The sequence below is a fragment of the Palaemon carinicauda genome, chromosome 19 (genome assembly GCF_036898095.1).
Source record: "Palaemon carinicauda isolate YSFRI2023 chromosome 19, ASM3689809v2, whole genome shotgun sequence".
NCBI lineage: Eukaryota > Metazoa > Arthropoda > Malacostraca > Decapoda > Palaemonidae > Palaemon > Palaemon carinicauda.
The window spans coordinates 40,466,652-40,484,688 of NC_090743.1; the positions used below are offsets into that span (position 1 = coordinate 40,466,652).

Genomic DNA, 18,037 nt, shown 5'->3' on the forward strand with positions numbered 1-18,037 from the left:
GGACCTCCTCATCTGGTTAAAAGATCGAAAGCTCACGCTGGTAACGAGGTTCATTCAGGGCGATATGAATGTCATGGCAGATCGCCTTAGCCGGAAGGGTCAGGTCATCCCCACAGAGTGGACCCTTCACAAGAATGTTTGCAGCAGACTTTGGGCCCTGTGGGGTCAGCCAACCATAGATCTGTTCGCTACCTCGATAACCTAGAGGCTCCCGTTGTATTGTTCTCCGATTCCAGACCCAGCAGCAGTTCACGTGGATGCTTTTCTGCTGGATTGGTCCCATCTCGACCTGTATGCATTCCCGCCGTTCAAGATTGTCAACAGGGTACTTCAGAAGTTCGCCTCTCGCAAAGGGACACGGCTGACATTGGTTGGCTCCGCTCTGGCCCGCGAGAGAATGGTTCATAGAGGTACTGCAATGGCTGGTCGACATTCCCAGGACTCTTCCTCTAGGAGTGGACCTTCTACGTCTACCTCACGTAAAGAAGGTACATCCAAACCTCCACGCTCTTCGTCTGACTGCCTTCAGACTTTCGAAAGACTCTCAAGAGCTAGGGGCTTTTCGAAGGAGGCAGCCAGAGCGATTGCCAGAGCAAGGAGGACATCCACTCTCAGAGTCTATCAGTCTAAAGGGGAAGTCTTCCGAAGCTGGTACAAGGCCAATGCAGTTTCCTCATCCAGTACCACTGTAACCCAGATTGCTGACTTCCTGTTACATCTAAGGAACGTAAGATCCCTTTCAGCTCCTACGATTAAGGGTTACAGAAGTATGTTGGCAGCGGTTTTCCGCCACAGAGGCTTGGATCTTTCCACCAACAAAGATCTACAGGACCTCCTTAGGTCTTTTAAGACCTCAAAGGAACGTCGGTTGTCCACTCCAGGCTGGAATCTAGACGTGGTCCTAAGGTTCCTTATGTCATCAAGATTTGAACCTCTCCAATCAGCCTCTTTTAAGGACCTCACATTAAAAACTCTTTTCCTCGTGTGCTTGACAACAGCTAAAAGAGTAAGTGAGATCCACGCCTTCAGCAGGAACATAGTTTTCACATCTGAAACGGCTACATGTTCCTTGCAGCTCGGTTTTTTGCTAAAACGAGCTTCCTTCACGTCCTTGGCCTAAGTCGTTCGAGATCCCAAGCCTGTCCAACTTGGTGGGGGACGAACTGGAGAGAGTACTTTGCCCAGTTAGAGCTCTTAGGTACTATCTAAAAAGGTCATAACCTTTACGAGGACAATCAGAAGCCTTATGGTGGGCTATCAAGAAGCTTTCTCTTCCAAGGTCTAAGAACTCAGTTTCTTACCTATTCAGGCTCCTGATTAGGGAAGCACATTCTCATCTGAAGGAAGAAGACCTTGCTTTGCTGAAGGTAAGGACACATGAAGTGAGAGCTGTGGCTACTTCAGTGGCCCTCTAACAGAACCGTTCTCTGCAGAGTGTTATGGATGCAACCTATTGGAGAAGCAAGTCAGTGTTCGCATCATTCTATCTCAAAGATGTCCAGTCTCTTTACGAGAACTGCTACACCCTGGGACCATTCGTAGCAACGAATGCAGTAGTAGGCGGGGGCTCAGCCACTACATTCCCATAATCCCATAACCTTTTTAACCTTTCTCTTGAATACTTTTTATGGGTCGTACGGTTGGCTAAGAAGCCTTCCACATCCTTGTTGATTTGGCGGGTGGTCAATTCTTTCTTGAGAAGCGCCGAGGTTAAAGGTTGTGATGAGGTCCTTTAGTATGGGTTGCAGCCCTTTATACTTCAGCACCTAAGAGTCGTTCAGCATCCTAAGAGGACCGCTACGCTCAGTAAGAAAGACGTACTTAATAAAGACAGAGTAATGGTTCAAGTCGTCTTCCTTACCAGGTACTTATTTATTTTATGTTATTTTTGAATAACTAATAAAATAAAATACGGGATACTTAGCTTCTGTGTTAACATGTATGCTGGTCTCCACCCACCACCCTGGGTGTGAATCAGCTACATGATTATCGGGTAAGATTAATATTGAAAAATGTTATTTTCATTAGTAAAATAAATTTTTGAATATACTTACCCGATAATCATGATTTAATTGACCCACCCTTCCTCCCCATAGAGAACCAGTGGACCGAGGAAAAAAATGAGGTGGTGTTGACAAGAAGTACTAGAGTACCTGACCACAGATGGCGCTGTGGTGTTCACCCCCACCTGTATAGCGATCGCTGGCGTATCCCGACCGTAGATTTCTGTCGGCAACAGAGTTGACAGCTACATGATTATCGGGTAAGTATATTCAAAAATTTATTTTACTAATGAAAATAACATTTTTAAGTTTACACTTAGAATTAGTCCTTTATGAAGTTTTTGTATTTTCTTAATGCTAAGAAGTATAATAATTATACTTTTGAGTTTTGTTAGGGTTTAATTTCATTCCCCATAATTTGCACTAGATTGTTTTAGCTAGATATCTATTGCAGTTATTCAGCCACCACACGTCTACATTCAAAGGATGGAATTGATGCTGAGAGAGTAGCATCTATGCATAGGTAGTAGGTTGGCCAGGTCACCAGCCACCGGTTGAGATATTATCGCTAGAGTTATTGGGTCCTTTGATTGGCCAGACAGTAGTACATTGGATCCTTCTCTCTGGTTACGTTTTATTTTCTCTTTGCCTACACACACAGAATAGGCTGGCTTATTCTTTACATATTCTCCTCTGTCCTCTTACACCTGACAACATTACCAAACCATTCTTCTTCTCCCAAGGGGTTAATTAATGCACTATAATTGTTCAGTGGCTGCTTTCCTCTTGGTAAGGGTAGATGAGACTCTTTAGCCATGGTAAGCAGCTCTTCTAGGAGAAGGACACTCCAAATTCAAACCATTGTTCTCTAGTCTTGGGTAGTGCCATAGCCTCAGTACCATGATCTTCCATTGTCTAGGGTTAGAGTTCTCTTGCTTGAGGGTACACTAGGGCACACTATTTTATCTTATTTCTCTTCCTCTTGTTTTGTTAAAGTTTTTATAGTTTATATAGGAGATATTTATTTTAATGTTACTGTTCTTAAAATATTTTATTTTTTCTTGTTTCCTTTCCTCACTGGGCTATTTTCCATGTTGGAGCCCTTGGGCTTATAGAATTCTGCTTTTTCAACTTGGGTTGTAGCTTGCAATTAATAATAATAATAATATGCATCAAGCTTATTTTCAAGCCAAACAACATATCATTAGTATATAGTATGAAAACTAAGGGGCAGAGAATACTACCCCGTATTTTACACAAAATATCTCTAGCATAATACCTTAAATATTGCATTTAAAGTACTAATTTATGGTAATGCACTAGCCAGTTGGAATTTTCAAACTATTGAGCAAAAAACTGTACATTATTAGTACATATCATTAGTAGTGGCAAGAGTTCGTCCAGTAACCCACATTCATTAAAAAAAAAAAAATTCTATAGTTATTACCCACATGGAAAAACTATTCAGCACACTTATCATAACATACTACTTAGCGAGTAGGCCTTTTTATCTTTTCTTATCTTGAAATTCCAAACTACTTTACCAAGAGTACTTTCTCCCTTACCAGTCTTGTTGCAATTTCTTTCCATACTTTTCTCCTTGAGTTTCTTTTTTCCAATTCCTCCTTAAGACTTAATACCTGTGGAGGTACTCTTTCAATGCTACACAATATTGGTTGTAACAGGAGTAGATTGCCTAAAAACTTTTGAGTAAATTATATGTTTGTTGTCCCTCACAGTGTTCTTAAATGTACACTGTCATAGCATTCAATAATTTTATCTGGTTTAAAAGTAGTGTGTATTTAAATAAATTTTCAATATACTGTGCAATATCAATCCTGCAATATAGCCAGTGGATTCTCAATTAGGGCTGAAATCTACTGTGAAACCAAAACTGTCATATTTCAAGGAGATATCGGATACAAACAAAATTATGAAGTTGAATTTGAATGAGAGACATCGGGATTCCCTCCTTTCAGACTTTTTACATCAAATTTTCCCTCTTAAGATTTACACTTTGGTAAGTCAAAGATTTCATTGTATCCATTATTTATGCTAAAAAATTTTAGTCCTAATTTTTTAACTAGAAGTTTGTTGTACATATTTGAGCATTCACAGAACCTGAAACTAATTACAGAAAGAATAAGCCGTACCATGTAAGGACACTTCCATATTTAATGAAACTGACCTATACAATTTAGGCCTTGATATTTTAACTTTAATACACTTCTATGGTGTGGAATGAATGTGTAAGTATTAGGCTCATCCTTTAAGATTTTAGGGTCAATTCATGTTGTATGGCTTAGAATTAGCACTGATGCATTTTAATCTTACCTAAGTAATTCTCTGCAAGATAAAAATGGTTAATCGTCTGCATACAGTAACAAGGTAAATTTACAGAGTGTAGCAGACTTATGAACAAACTGATTTACCTTGAAAAGCACCTGCCATCTAAATCTCAAATTCAACTTGGGTAATTACTGTAACTAGTGGTTTTCTAAGATTTGATTTAATGGTTGGTTGAAAAAATTACGGTATGATCTATATACTCGATAGACTGTTTATAAATACCTGTATATTAAATTATTGATGAGGGGAATATTTACTGTCTATTGGTGATTATGTTCTGATAACTGCTTATTATAAAGGTGCTTCCAGCTGAACAGGCAAACATCATTAACAAAACACAATGGGAGAGGCAATGAGCACCAATGACATCAGATGTGAGAACACCACAGGCAAACAATCTTGGCGCCGTGTTCGTAGTTGAGGCAAGAAACAGTGGTACTGTTAAGGGGACCGTCTGCCATGGTGTTTTGACATATCAACTTTCAGAAATCAAAAATCATTTTATTGCTTCTATGTATGCAGAAACATATTGTACATGCTCTCCAGAAGTTTCGGACAATTATTTTTACAAATAACGAAGATAGAGCAGTCTTTAAATGATGACGTCATCCTTACTGCATCCTCTGCATGACTGAGTTTGACGAAATCGCCTTTGTGTTTATTTTGCATATATGTAGCAATTTTTTCACTTAGGTTACGAAATCTCGTACGTCTAGCAGAAACGGAAGGCTTGGTAGAGGGTAGGTGACGAAAACTACGAGCTATGAGAACAGCAGCCAGAGTTTCCAAAGACGTATAGAAGTTATAATGCATGTGTTTTTTTACTTGCAGTTCGTAGGTATACTGTATTGTGTTTTCACAACGTCCTCGGGAACTTTATAACAAGGCCAATGTTACCTAAAGTCATAAAAAGAACAAAAAGTAAGCAGAGAGCAAGAAAAAAGAACCAAGAAGAGAGGGGAACACAAATATGAATACAAAGCTAAAACCTTGTAACTACAACTCTGGCAACAATGAGAGGCCGCTGGCAACTCATGACACCCTTACGCCAAGTGTAATAGTAAACTTAGGGTGTAAATACCTCGTTTAGGGTGCATTTATGTAGGAATAAAAAATAATCGTACAAAGTTATCATAGTAATGTTATCTTGATTTCTTTAAGAAAAGAAGTGAGAATTTGTTGCAAATCTTTGGGAGCTCATAACTCAAAAACATACTTATTCACACTTAGGTACATTTTTCTCACTTATTTCTTGTTTGATTTTAGAGAGAAAGATATAAATGAAAAGAAAAATAAAAATCCCACAATTCTGTGTACCTGAATTTTGATTTTCTTGTTTCTCTTTTTTTTTCATGAATATTTTACATTTAGACGAAGAAAATTAAGAAAAAATTCATTAAAAAAAAATAAAAAGGAAAATTGAAAATCTGTCACACTGAATTATTTGATTTATAAAGGAATTTTGATGGTATGATTTTCAAAACAATTGGTGTCATATTAGTGAAGAAAATTTTCCCAAAATTTTTTTTTAAATCATGATTTTTGCTAATATATCAAAAAAATTTGAATAGAAATTGTGTATTTTGAATAAGTAGCAAAAAAAATTCATTGCATGGCGGATGGTCCCCTCAAGGCACGATTCCAGAAGTATCATGTCTGCCATGTGGCATTGGCTGCTAGTTTGTTGGTCTTGCCCCTGTTGTTGTTGTTGTACCTTCTCTAAGATATCGTGAAATGTGTTTGGCTTCCTTCTCGTGTATGTTTTAAAAGTTTTACTCATAGCCATTTTGCAGTTCATATAAAATACAGTAGTTATGTACTGTAATTGTCTTCCTCCTTGCAGTTCTTATAAGCAACCCCTTTTACACCATTCCCTTTACAAACTTCTTTGTTCTGGTAAAGTGTAGCAATTATAATCCACTGGAGTGGCATTTTCTTTATTTCCATTTTATTCTTGCTGCTCACCATAGCAATGATACTATATTGCCTGGACCAGAAACGGTCAACTAACTGCCGAACCCAAAGTATGTTCGAATTGAGCACATTTGCAGACATAGATTTTCAACTTTGCCATGGGGATTATATAGATTTGGTTCCTCTCTATTACCAGATCCATGCATTTCGTTATTGCATTGCTGATATCATCACCACTCATTCCTGCCACCCCTTATTGTCTAGTAGTAGGTTGGCTAAGGCATCAGCCACATTGAGATACTACTGCTAGAAAGTTATCGAGTCCTTTGACCGACCAGATGTTACTACATTAGATCCCTCTATGGTTACAGCTTATTTTTCCTTTGCTTACATATATACTGAATTGTACATTATTCTCTTTCCTCATACTCCTGAAAACACTTAGATAACTCAAAAATTCTTCTTCACTCAAGGGGTTAACTATTGCACTGTGGTTACTTTTCACTTGGTAAGGGTAGAAGAGACTTTAGCTATGGTAGGCAGCTCTTCTAGGAGAAGGACACTCCAAAATCAAACCATTATTCTCTAGTCTTGGGTAGTTCCATAGCTTCTGTACAATGGTCTGCCACTGTCTTGGCTTAGAGTTCTCTTGAGAGTACGCGTAAGCAACCTATTCTATTTGATACCTTATTTCATTTCTACACTGGGCTATTTTCCTTGTTGGAGCCCTGGGTGAATAGCATCCTGTTTTTAAAAACTAGGATTGTAATTTGATTGGTAATAATAACTAGAAAAGCATTCAGAGTGCAGACCTCCGCCACGGCAGCTCATTTCTCGAAACCAGCTTGCCTTTCCCAGAATCAATTTAGAATTTGAAGTCTGTGTGACAACCATCTGCAAACTTCGGGTTAAGTTTAGGGTTAATTGGTCAACCTTTTGCTTGACCTTTGACCTGGAATTTTCAAAACTGATACACATCCACGTCTCAACATAACAATTAATCCCTGAAAGTTTCACTACTCTATGAGTAAAATTATGGCCTGAAGCAGTACTATATGAGTAAAATTGTGGCCAGGAAGTTGTTCACAAACAGACAAACAGGGGTAAAAACTTAACCTCCTCCCGAATTCGTTGGCAGAGGTAATAATAACAATGATGTTTGCCTGTTGGGTACTGCTTGGTCATGTGGATGTACCTGAAGGCATAAGAAGTTACTTTATCAGTGGAGAACAGTTTACCATTTTCAAGATTTTCTAAGTATATTTTATTAAAAAAATATGCTTGGAGGATTTAGTAATTATTACAAATTAAGATTTATGAACAAAAGATGTGAATAAGTAATTCTCTTTATGCTTCTCAGGTCGTAAGCGGAAGTGGTTCAGTATGGAGGAGGCCGTAGAACAGCTGGCTAAGCACAAACCAGTTCAAAGCAGTTATGTAAGTCTCCTACTCCCTAGCGGCCACCATCACCACTCTACAGCATCTACACACTCACCGTCCACATGCCAGCAAAAACTGTCACTGGCGGATCCTAATCACATTATTCAGGGTGAAGTTGAAATTATTCAGGAGGGAGTTGATATTGCAGAAGAGAAGAGTCCGGACGTGGAAGAGGTCGCAGACAATGATGACGAAGAAAAAGAGGAGACAGAAGGTGAAAAGGAAGCAGAATCTCAAGAACCCAACGAGGGAGCCACCAGAACCCCGGGATCATCTCAGGAGGACCTAAGTAATGGATCTGTAATGGGAAGTTCTGCCAACAATACTTAAATTTGTATCCCATAGTCATATCAGCTTTATGCATTAGTTCCACTTGCATAATGTCAGTTATATTTCACTTCATTTCATTTTGTTGATTGACCAAAGGTATTTGTACATCAATTTTACGAATACTCTCCCGACCTCTTGTTTTACATCTAATCATGTTCATCTGGATAGATCATTCCCATAGATATCTTCCCTCATTGAATGCAAATATTACCATTTTATTTATTGGGATGATTATCCCTTATTTGAGAATTTTTAAGTGTCTGCAATACATTCTAGTTAAACAGTATGTACTGTAGTAGTATCATTTTGTTTTGTTTTTCATTTCACTGCAATAATGTATTTTATTCTCTTAATTTATTGATTAGGTTGTTAATTCTCCTATGTCCTCTTTTACATGTACTCATCTTGACCATGAATATATATGTATACATATACAGTATATATATATATATATATATGAAGTCTGTTAACATTCCTGTTTGTTCATAGTATTGTAAGGTTGAAAACCCTACTGTCATTTGTCTTGAGTAACAATACTGTACCATTCTTCTTGACTTACACAAAAATTTATTCTCATATGTGTCAAGGTTTCTGATATCTTCTGTAGTGGAACTTCTACCCTGCCCTTAGAGCATAGGATTGTGTTGTCTTCGGTTGTCCTTGTCTTCCACTATTGTTCAATACTCTCTCTTGGTTTCTCTGTTTACATCTTCCGTCCTGTGAGTGTGTGTGCGTGTCTTACCATTGATTTATCATCTTGTACTCAGTTACTTTCCTCTTTTTAACACTTCATTCTAGTAGATATTTTTCTTGGGGTTGTGGTGACCGATGTGGTAACGTCCCTGACTGGTGAACGCCAGACTAGGGTTCGAGTCTTGCTCAAACTCGTTAGTTTCTTTGGTCGCTGCAACCTCACCATCCTTGTGAGCTAAGGATGGGGGGTTTGGGAGAGCCTATAGGTCTATCTGCTGAGTCATCAGCAGCCATTGCCTGGCCCTCCTTGGTCCTATCTTGGGTGGAGAGGTGGCTTGGCCGTTGATCATATGTACAGTATATATGGTCAGTCTCTAGGGCAATGTCACTGTTCCTTGCCTTCTCCATTCATGAGCGGCCTTTAAGCCTTTAAACTATATCAGTAACATACAGTGCCATGTGAAATTTTATATGCTGTGTTCCTTCGTTGAAGCTTATGTTTTAAGCACACACTGTGTGTGACCTGTAAGTTTGTATGTGTATATACATGCATGTATGCATTATCCAGGTACTTTTATCTTTTATTTATTTTTTTATTTTTTTTTGCAAGATTTCAGTCCTCTACTTCAGTGAATCTCTAGTCGATCTGATATTATCTGGGTGTAGTAACAAGGAATAAATGAGTCTTAATTCTTGATAACTTTAGTTAATTTTTCTCTTCATTTCCATTCTTTCTTGTTTCTCCTCCTCCTCCTTCCCATATACCTATGTACAGTTTATGATTTGTGATTGTGCTTGCTCAATTTTACTTTGGTGTTAAGTAATTTGCTTAAGCAGTACAGTATGTTGTATGTTTGATAATTTTAGTTTTTTATATTGCTTATAACAAAGATTTTTTTTCATCTTTTTGTTTAGTTATGAATTATGTGCATGATTTGGAATTTTTCATTTTTATTGTTTTTGTTTAATGATTTTGGTTCTCCATAAACTTAATTTTTCCATCATCTTTTGCATACTTGATTTGGAATTTTGTCTCAATTGAGGAGAACAAGCTTCCATTCTATTGCATGTTCCCTATACAAATACAACCCTTTTTACTTTGCAAAGTTGCTTCAGCAGATGAAGGCATTAAAGAATATTAAATATTTGTGTTACAAATTAATTAAACTACATCTTTTTATTGTATCTTTCCAAAAAATGAATGCAAACTTTATTCTAATTATAACTTGCATATACAGTATAAAGTAAGTGGTTTTAGGGTTATGTAAAAACATAATTCTCAAAACAATGTCAATTTCCTTAAATTATTTTCAGTTAACAAAGGCCTTTTTTGGCTGGTATGAGTGTATACAGTATAGTGAAAATTTGTATTCCAAAAGAATGTAAGTGGTCGTTAGGTTTTTCACAGTGTAAGTTTTCAGACTCCCACAATTATAACTTTTTCCAATGAAATCATAAACTTTGCAATAATGGAAAACTAATCTTCTGAAAACTGGACTGCATGTAGTTATTGGGTTGTTAGTGTGTGTGCATCAATGTCTGCCTTTTTCAGCAAATTCCTTCTTAGCAGTTGGAGATATTTTGATGACACTATAGCTCAGAATAGGACAGCACGATGTCACTAGCAGCAACGAGGTCACCGTCATATTGCTACGCTCTGGCTCAGGGCATTCCTGTACTGACAGGTTCCGTTTCATTTTAAAGGTTTCAAGAAGTAGTTTTTAAAGGATATTTTTATAAAAATTGTCGGACTTGTGTTAATGCCATACTTCTCTTTTCCACTCATTTTGATTACCCTAAATGAATCTGCAATGACAATGGAAAGTCCAAATTAGCCTGCTATTGAAAAGTGTTAGTTTATGGTGCTCATTTATAAATTTATGCATTGAAATGCTTTCATTACTATTTTATTTTTTTTTTCATTTTATGGCTACTCTTAAGACACTGTAAGCTAGATACACGCTCAGTGTACGAGCGATAATAATTCTTCAACTACTTATACACACACATGTAGCAGTTTTGAAGGTGAAATATTGGAATGTGCTTTTGTTTGATTCTGTATTCATTATAAGCAATGTTGATGATAATGTTACATAAACTGGAAGTGTATTTCTGGCTACATGACTTTAATTCCATTGTGATAGCATACCAGTGATGACAACATTGCTGTCTTAAATTTTGCAATTCACCGAGAGTTTAACTACTGTATTAGAAGCCCATTGAAAGTTCCATAATACAAGTCATTGCAATGCTGATTTCACTGTTGTGTTCATTTTTTTTTTTTTTAAATGCATACTCCTCAAATGATTATCAGAATAAGTTTCACATACACATCTGACCTTTTGTATTCTTAAGGGTGCAAAGACAAATGTTTAAGTTTTCAGAAGGAAAATTTTGAAGGAATGCTTAAACATTTGGTAGTATTTTCTGGTCACGAGACTAGTCTTACATATTCTATGAAGCTAATCGTTTAAAAAGCAAATCCAGTTATTTGCAATCTTGGCCATTTAAACCATATCTGCCTGAATAACGAAGGTCACTTGTAATTTTCTTGTACTGTACCTTATTTTGTAAATGCTAGAGGATATGAGCAGATTGGTACTTTACCAGTATTTTATAATTTTTAGATGCCAGTGACTACAATTATTATTTCATTGTCATATGTTTCCTGCACAGATCATTCCTCATGTTTGTTGTCTTGTTCAGTCATCAAAGTTTTTTTACTTTTTTTTATCAACCACTGTCAAAAGTAAATTTATTTCTTCAACTGTGCTAGAATATTTTGGGAAAAGGGGTTATTTTTACAACCTGCCAAGCATACCTTTTATCAATGGAAAGATTTTAAAGTTCTTGTTCTTGTATATCATTCAGATCATATGTAAGATAAGTTTCTTATACCAGTCAAGTTTTATCCAAACTTGAGCTGTAGGAATTAAAGAATCCAATTCTACTCTTCTCAGTGCAGGTCACTTAAGAAATCTATGGGATGACTACCAAGTATGGCGACAGGCTGGTAATTGTAACCAGTACAATCCCGCTTCCAAAATATGTTGAATTATTCACCATTCATTTAGGATGTTTTTTTTTAATGTTTTATTGTTATTGGCATTTTGTACAGTATCTGTTTGTTCCAGTATAATTACAATCCCTCGTCCTTTAAAAGGAGTAGGACCTCAGAGAAGCTGGAAACTGCCACTTAAACTTTTAGAGGTAGTTATAGTTCTTTAATGTGACTTTGGCCGCAAATTACACTCTTACTTCTCGGCTGCCGCTTAAAATTTTGCTTTTTCTGTCAGATTGATTCAGTGTAGTGTACTGTATTGTACTAGCAGGCAGTTGTGTTCAAGAGATATTAATGGAAGAAGCCAAGAATATGCAGTGTTTCCTAATAACTGTAATAGTGAGACCATTTTCTGTGTCATCTGCTGTTATCCCACATACGTGTTTTTGTTGGGTGGCATTTATGTTGCTGTGTGATGCCTCACAACGATGACGACAACGTGAAACTAAGGATGTTGGTTTTCCTTAGACATTGCTGGTACTCCATCAAAGGAAGAGTTCTGCTGCCGCAGTGTTTGAAGGGGAGTGCCGCCTACCTTCTTTTCTTCAGTGTCATCGATACCAGAAAGGTGTTAAGAACTTTATTGCATGGTTGTGCCATTGTGATATCTTTCCGCATGAAAGTGTCATCGTTGGCCAGCACAACTCAGAGAATACAAGCTTAAAGTTCTTCCTTCTCTCCTACATCATCTTTGTTAGTCTTCGCTGCAACTTTAAATCATCAAAGAAGTCTAGGAAGACCAATTGATAGGATACATGACTCCTACCATTCTCTTCACGAGAGAGAAATAGTGTAGAATTGAGAATGCTCAGGAAAGGGATCTCGGTACACTGTTATCTTGTTCGAGAGGGGAGATGGCATTTAATGGGAACAATCCCATCCCCGAGTAGATGTATTGGTTCAGTGCTCTGCTTCTTACAAGAACAAGTGCACTGCCAGTTGTAATAAATGGCTCCACCTTCTTTCCTCTTCTTGGACAATTAATGATTTTTTATTTTCTCTTCAGGAGAGTGAGAATCTGTGCATGACGGGAACTTTCTCTCGTTGGGAAGTAGTATCAGCACACACAACCACTACCTATGCACCGTCTACTTTCAGGACAGGTTCATGCCAAAAACTCTCCCCTGGAAAAGGCATCGGCACTTCCTGCTTGTACTAGTACCAAGCACACTCAGGGGCACCACCCTCTTTCCACTATCCTGGACAAGTGACCAATCTCTCTTGTAGGGCAGAGTAAAATGATGCATTCTGAAGAAGTATCATTACACACTGCTTCTGCTCTTGTATATGGTCTTATATGGGGAATACATGCCAGAAATTATCCCTTAGCTGGAAGAAATGTCAGCTTACATAACTATCAAACTCATACCAAGTGCACTGCCCATGAATGCGACTCCAGAGAGCGCTACCTCTGGCAACATAGTGTGCGTACGGTGAACGTAGCTAATTGGGAAAACAGTAGGCGCTGCCCTCATCCTCATCCTTCTTCAGAGTTCAGAGATGAAAACCCAGTATTTTAGTTCAAAGCAGAGCAAGTTTGATGACATTACCAGACCATCTCGTCACAAAGCCGACTGATCCCACTGAAATCGTTCACTGCAACACCACCAGTCTTCATGCAGTTGTTTTCCTCACCGCCCATCACTGCTGGATCAATCTCGATGTGACCGGTCAGTGTGATCAATTTTCTGCGAGCTTGGGCATCTAGCATTATGGTAATCGCGCAGTTGGATACGTCACTCCTATTCTCCAAGTGGCCTTTGTGTCACAGAACATCTGATATCTACTTTGTTCCAGATTTTCCAGTCTACCATACAGGTGGAGGAGAAACCTATGGTCATTCCCATTACTTTTACATGTTTCGAGATCTTTTCATGAGCGCCGAGGTTATCTTGTAGTTTTCCCGTTCTTCACATGAACGTTCTAGTTTTGAATGCTCCTCGCACGACCTTTGTTCCCCTGGTGCTTGGTCTCATTGCCCAATCGATCGTTTCCCACAAAATCAGTCTTGCTCTGTGACTGGGAACCTTGCAATCAGAAACATTTGTTTGTTTTTCAGGTGATCCATACTTTTGAGCCACACAGGGTAACTAGTACCTAAACCACTTAACACCTTATTCCTGTTCCTTCCTAATGCTCCCGGTGAGAAAACTTCCACTACCTGCATCTTCCCACAGTCAGTGACTAGTTCACGTCATGAGATCTTCCCAAATTCCAAGATCTTCCAACTTATTCACTTGATAGGGATTGGAACAGGTGATTTCTCAGGTCTGATCTCAGCGTTTGTAAAAGCACCAAGAAGCTACATCATGCTCATACCGTAATTGGCAAGGATCCTCTTCAACCAAGACACTTACTTGTGTGACCCTCCTACGGGGTGCCACACTCTTCAATGAAGAAGTCTTTTTGTATCCACTTTTAGCCTCTGGAAGCCAGAAGAATTTCAGTCACCAAAGGAGACCGATCAACTCTTGTTTGTGCATTCTGCCTCTTTAGGGGATCTAACTTCATTCTGTTCGCAAACCAACCTGTGAATGTCGTAAGGAAAATTGTTGAGAGAATCTTCAACCCTACTGCACCTGATTTTCAACACATACCTCCAGAGGTAGAGATCTTCAAAACTTGTCTAGAATCACCAAGGTCTTTGGACTCTCGGGGCATCTGTGATGCCTATCAATGGAAGTACTATAGTATGCCCATTGATCGACACCTGAATTGTAACCAGCCCATCCAGTGCCATCGATATGGATTTTGTCAGGATCAAATCCTATTTCTTCAATCTGAGGAAATCCTTATGCTCTAGCCAATTGAGTACTTCATAACCTGCTTCTCTTGACAATAGAGGTTCTTTGTGCTAGAAGTGAACCTTTGCCACTGTCCATTGATCTACCAATTGCAATGCTGACAACAGGGATCTGATGGAAGACTCAGGCACAAAGGCATGTCTCTTTCAGACCTGGAGACTACTACCATGGAAGCCACTTCCAGGACCAGTCCAGACAGCTTCCCATTTCAACCGCTGGTTGAGTACAGTTTTATTCTTTGCATCGACCCAACATGCAAAAATCCTGAAAAACAAGTATTCATACATAGTCTGCCTTCCTGAAGCAACATTGGTGAAGAAAAATGCACTTTAAAGTCTTCAAAGATTGTTCTCCAGGCCTTTACTCTCAACTCCTGCAGAGAAGTCAATGAGTCCCCTTGGAACCGACCATCTTCTCATTTCTAGACTGTTCAAGATGAAGATGTCAAGTACTGTACTCTCTGCCATCAGGAAGAGGACTTCTTGCCCTTGATGAACGTGGAGGGTACATGCATCTTGATACCTCGGGGCTTTCGTTACCAGTTCAAAGCACAACATTTTGGACTGTTAATGCCCACAAGCACTCATCCTTCACCTCCTTTGGTGCATACTTTATTGAGAATTGACTCTCGGGTTTTCCCAACGATCAACTTTTCCTCTCTCTCTGCAAAATGCAATGCTCCAGGATCAAGCTAGTTGGCCTCCTTTTGTCAAAATCTAAGAATTGTGTACACTCGGTAAATGCAGTCTTATGGCCAGGCATACCGTAATACATTGAACGTTTGTATTCCAACATGCTGGTTACTTCTGGATGCCTTCGCTTTTCTGTCTGTTTATCTGGTTTACTGATTTCTCAACAGTCTCTTGATAATATCAGACTCAAGATAATCCCATGTGCCACACACCGAAGGGTATCCTGATGTGCATATTTGAAGCACCAGTAGAACTACAGTACTAATCTTCTGTTAGTTACATCAGAGAAGGGATGATACTACAATCAGAGCCCCTCTACAAAGGATTGCAGTTTTCCTCTTCCTTCGTTGAGGGAGCTCATCTCGGTCTCAGCAGCAAGAGGCTGTCACTCAGCCTTAACCAGATTTTTACTCGAAAGCTAGGACCAATTCCCTTCAGAGGATCAGTCAAGGATTAGGAAATTCTCTATCTCCAAGGGGTCTTCCTTTTCTTAGAACTCAAGCAGCCCCCTGTGGGATCTTAATAGTCATCAGGTTTTCCAAGCGGACCTAAGGAGAAGTAAGAATGTCAGGCTGTTGTCTTCTTTTTTTTCCCATCTTGCAGGGTGAAGTAGTTGTGTTGTAGGACCAAATGCAAAATACTGATAAACCTCACAACTAAGTAGCATGTCTTATAGACAAGTTTTTTTAATTGAAGTATCTCGCCTATCCTCCCAGGTGAGAGAGAGGATTGATTGATTGATTTAAAGTTTTCAGGCATCCTGACATCTAAGGTCATTGACGCCGGTAACATTTATGTATACAAAAATAAAAAATAAAATAAAATAAAAAATAAAAGAGTATTCAATTAAAATCATAAACGTTGAATGTCATAAAAGTTAAATAGTTTTCAGAAGACCTGCTTCGGAAATAAATCTAAAAATGCCACTTGCATAGTAGGACACATCATTTCCAAGAATCTTGGCAAGGATGAACCTGCCACCCTCACCTCGAGCCTCAAACAGATATCTATTCCTTAAGTAGTTATAATTGGGGCATTCGGTCAACAAATGCCTCACTGTTAGAGGTACTAAACAGTCGACGAGAGAGAGGATGGATGAAATATATGTAAACCAATTTCTTATGATGAATATATATTTATATAACAGGTTCTTCCATGACCTTGTAGGGACCTGCAACATCTTATTTAGGAGGTTACTAGGAGTCATCAATTGTGCTTATCGACCGAAAAAAAAAAAGAAAAAAAAAAGCATTGGCACTTCCCCGAGCTTGTGCACTGATCGGTCTGGTTTTAGGGACTTCCTCCCTCCATAGGAGGACGATCTATTAAAGGACGAGGGTTTGTATTCCTGTGGGAACAAATAAGTTTTAAATTGTGTTTCCTAACCATAGAAACCTGAGTCCTTTACATTACAGTGCCAGCTTCAGTCACCCTGCACGTTCCAGGTTAGGGTAAGTGTGAAGGTGGCCTTCTAATTGCCAGCAACTACAAACTGCATCTTTTAAAGTTCATTTGGCTGTTTCCAGCTTTGCTGACACCATACTCCTATTTAAAGGCCCAGGTGTGTATATTTGGAAAAACTACAAATTACTTTTAAAATATCTGATATTGCCTTTGCTTTATTTAGAAAGATACTCTAATAAGTATGTAATGGCTTCTGAGTTGAGAATGGACACAATGTAAAGTTTGCAAAAAATTTGTTAAAAGTAAATTTCAGATGTAATGTAGGAAATCTAAAAAGAAGTGATTAAAAGTATATAAATATATATATTTTTTTTCTGTACAGATTCTGGACTGTGAAGGTTGTGAATATGACACTGAATATATCTGTTATAATGAAAGATTTTAAGTCTATCTGTTATAAGAATTTGAATATTTTGAGATTTCATTGGATATGCATTGGAAAGTGTTACAACAGGATTAAATGTTTAGTATCAGCTCTAATAATTTGAAGTGCAGTAGGATTCATTATACTTTTTATTTACTGCTTTTTATAATTACTGTACTTGGTTTCAGCAATGGTCTTCATTAGTATAAAATGTTGGAAATTTATTCTTCAAAAAAGTAATAAAATATTTCTCATCACTGGAATTTTTATTGATTGAAAATTAATTTATCTGTAAAATATTACGTGGAATTTTTATTGATTGAAAATTAATTTATCTGTTTAAAATATTACATTTGTAAATTACTTCATTTTCTGTAATGCACATTTACATACAAAAAACTAATTTATATAAAAAATAAGGTGGAAAGTATAAAAATTTCATTACCTCTTAAAATTTGTAGGTACACCTAATGAACAGTGGTAACATTTCTGGGGTGGCCTATTATGTCCACTTAGGTATTTGTTGGAGATGGACCAAAACTTATCTTGGACTGCTTACCAGGAAGTTGTCCCAGAAGGCAAAGAGAAATAAGTAAACCATTATTCCCGATTTTGCTTGGTCAAGGCAAATTACCAACAGTGAAATGGCTTTGCTAACCTTTGATTCTCAATACAATAACACAGTCCAATGACTGTGTTGCCCTCTCAACTTTTATAACACCTTTACCAATCAGCATGGTATTACACCTTTTCTACCAGAATTGCATCCTGTTTACCCAGTTCCTTGATTTCTACAAAGGAAGTTCAATTGTTGGACACCTTTTGGTGTGGCTATAGGAAATTATTTTTTTCTCCATGTATTGCTGATTTAGGACAAACTTCACCAAACTGTTTCAACTACAGTATGTCTCCCCTTGCCTACT

General features: G+C 38.0%; 1 protein-coding gene across 1 annotated transcript in view; it reads left to right on the plus strand.

Annotated features, from left to right (window-relative positions):
- The window catches only part of Aps (diphosphoinositol polyphosphate phosphohydrolase 1 Aps), a 65,041-nt gene extending 47,670 nt beyond the window's left edge, over positions 1 to 17,371 (plus strand). The window contains exon 4 of the mRNA XM_068393520.1: positions 7,627 to 17,371. Coding sequence (XP_068249621.1) covers positions 7,627 to 8,036 — 410 coding nt within the window. The 3' untranslated portion in view covers positions 8,037 to 17,371. The remainder of the gene's footprint in view (positions 1 to 7,626) is intronic.
- Positions 17,372 to 18,037: the final 666 nt, after the last annotated feature.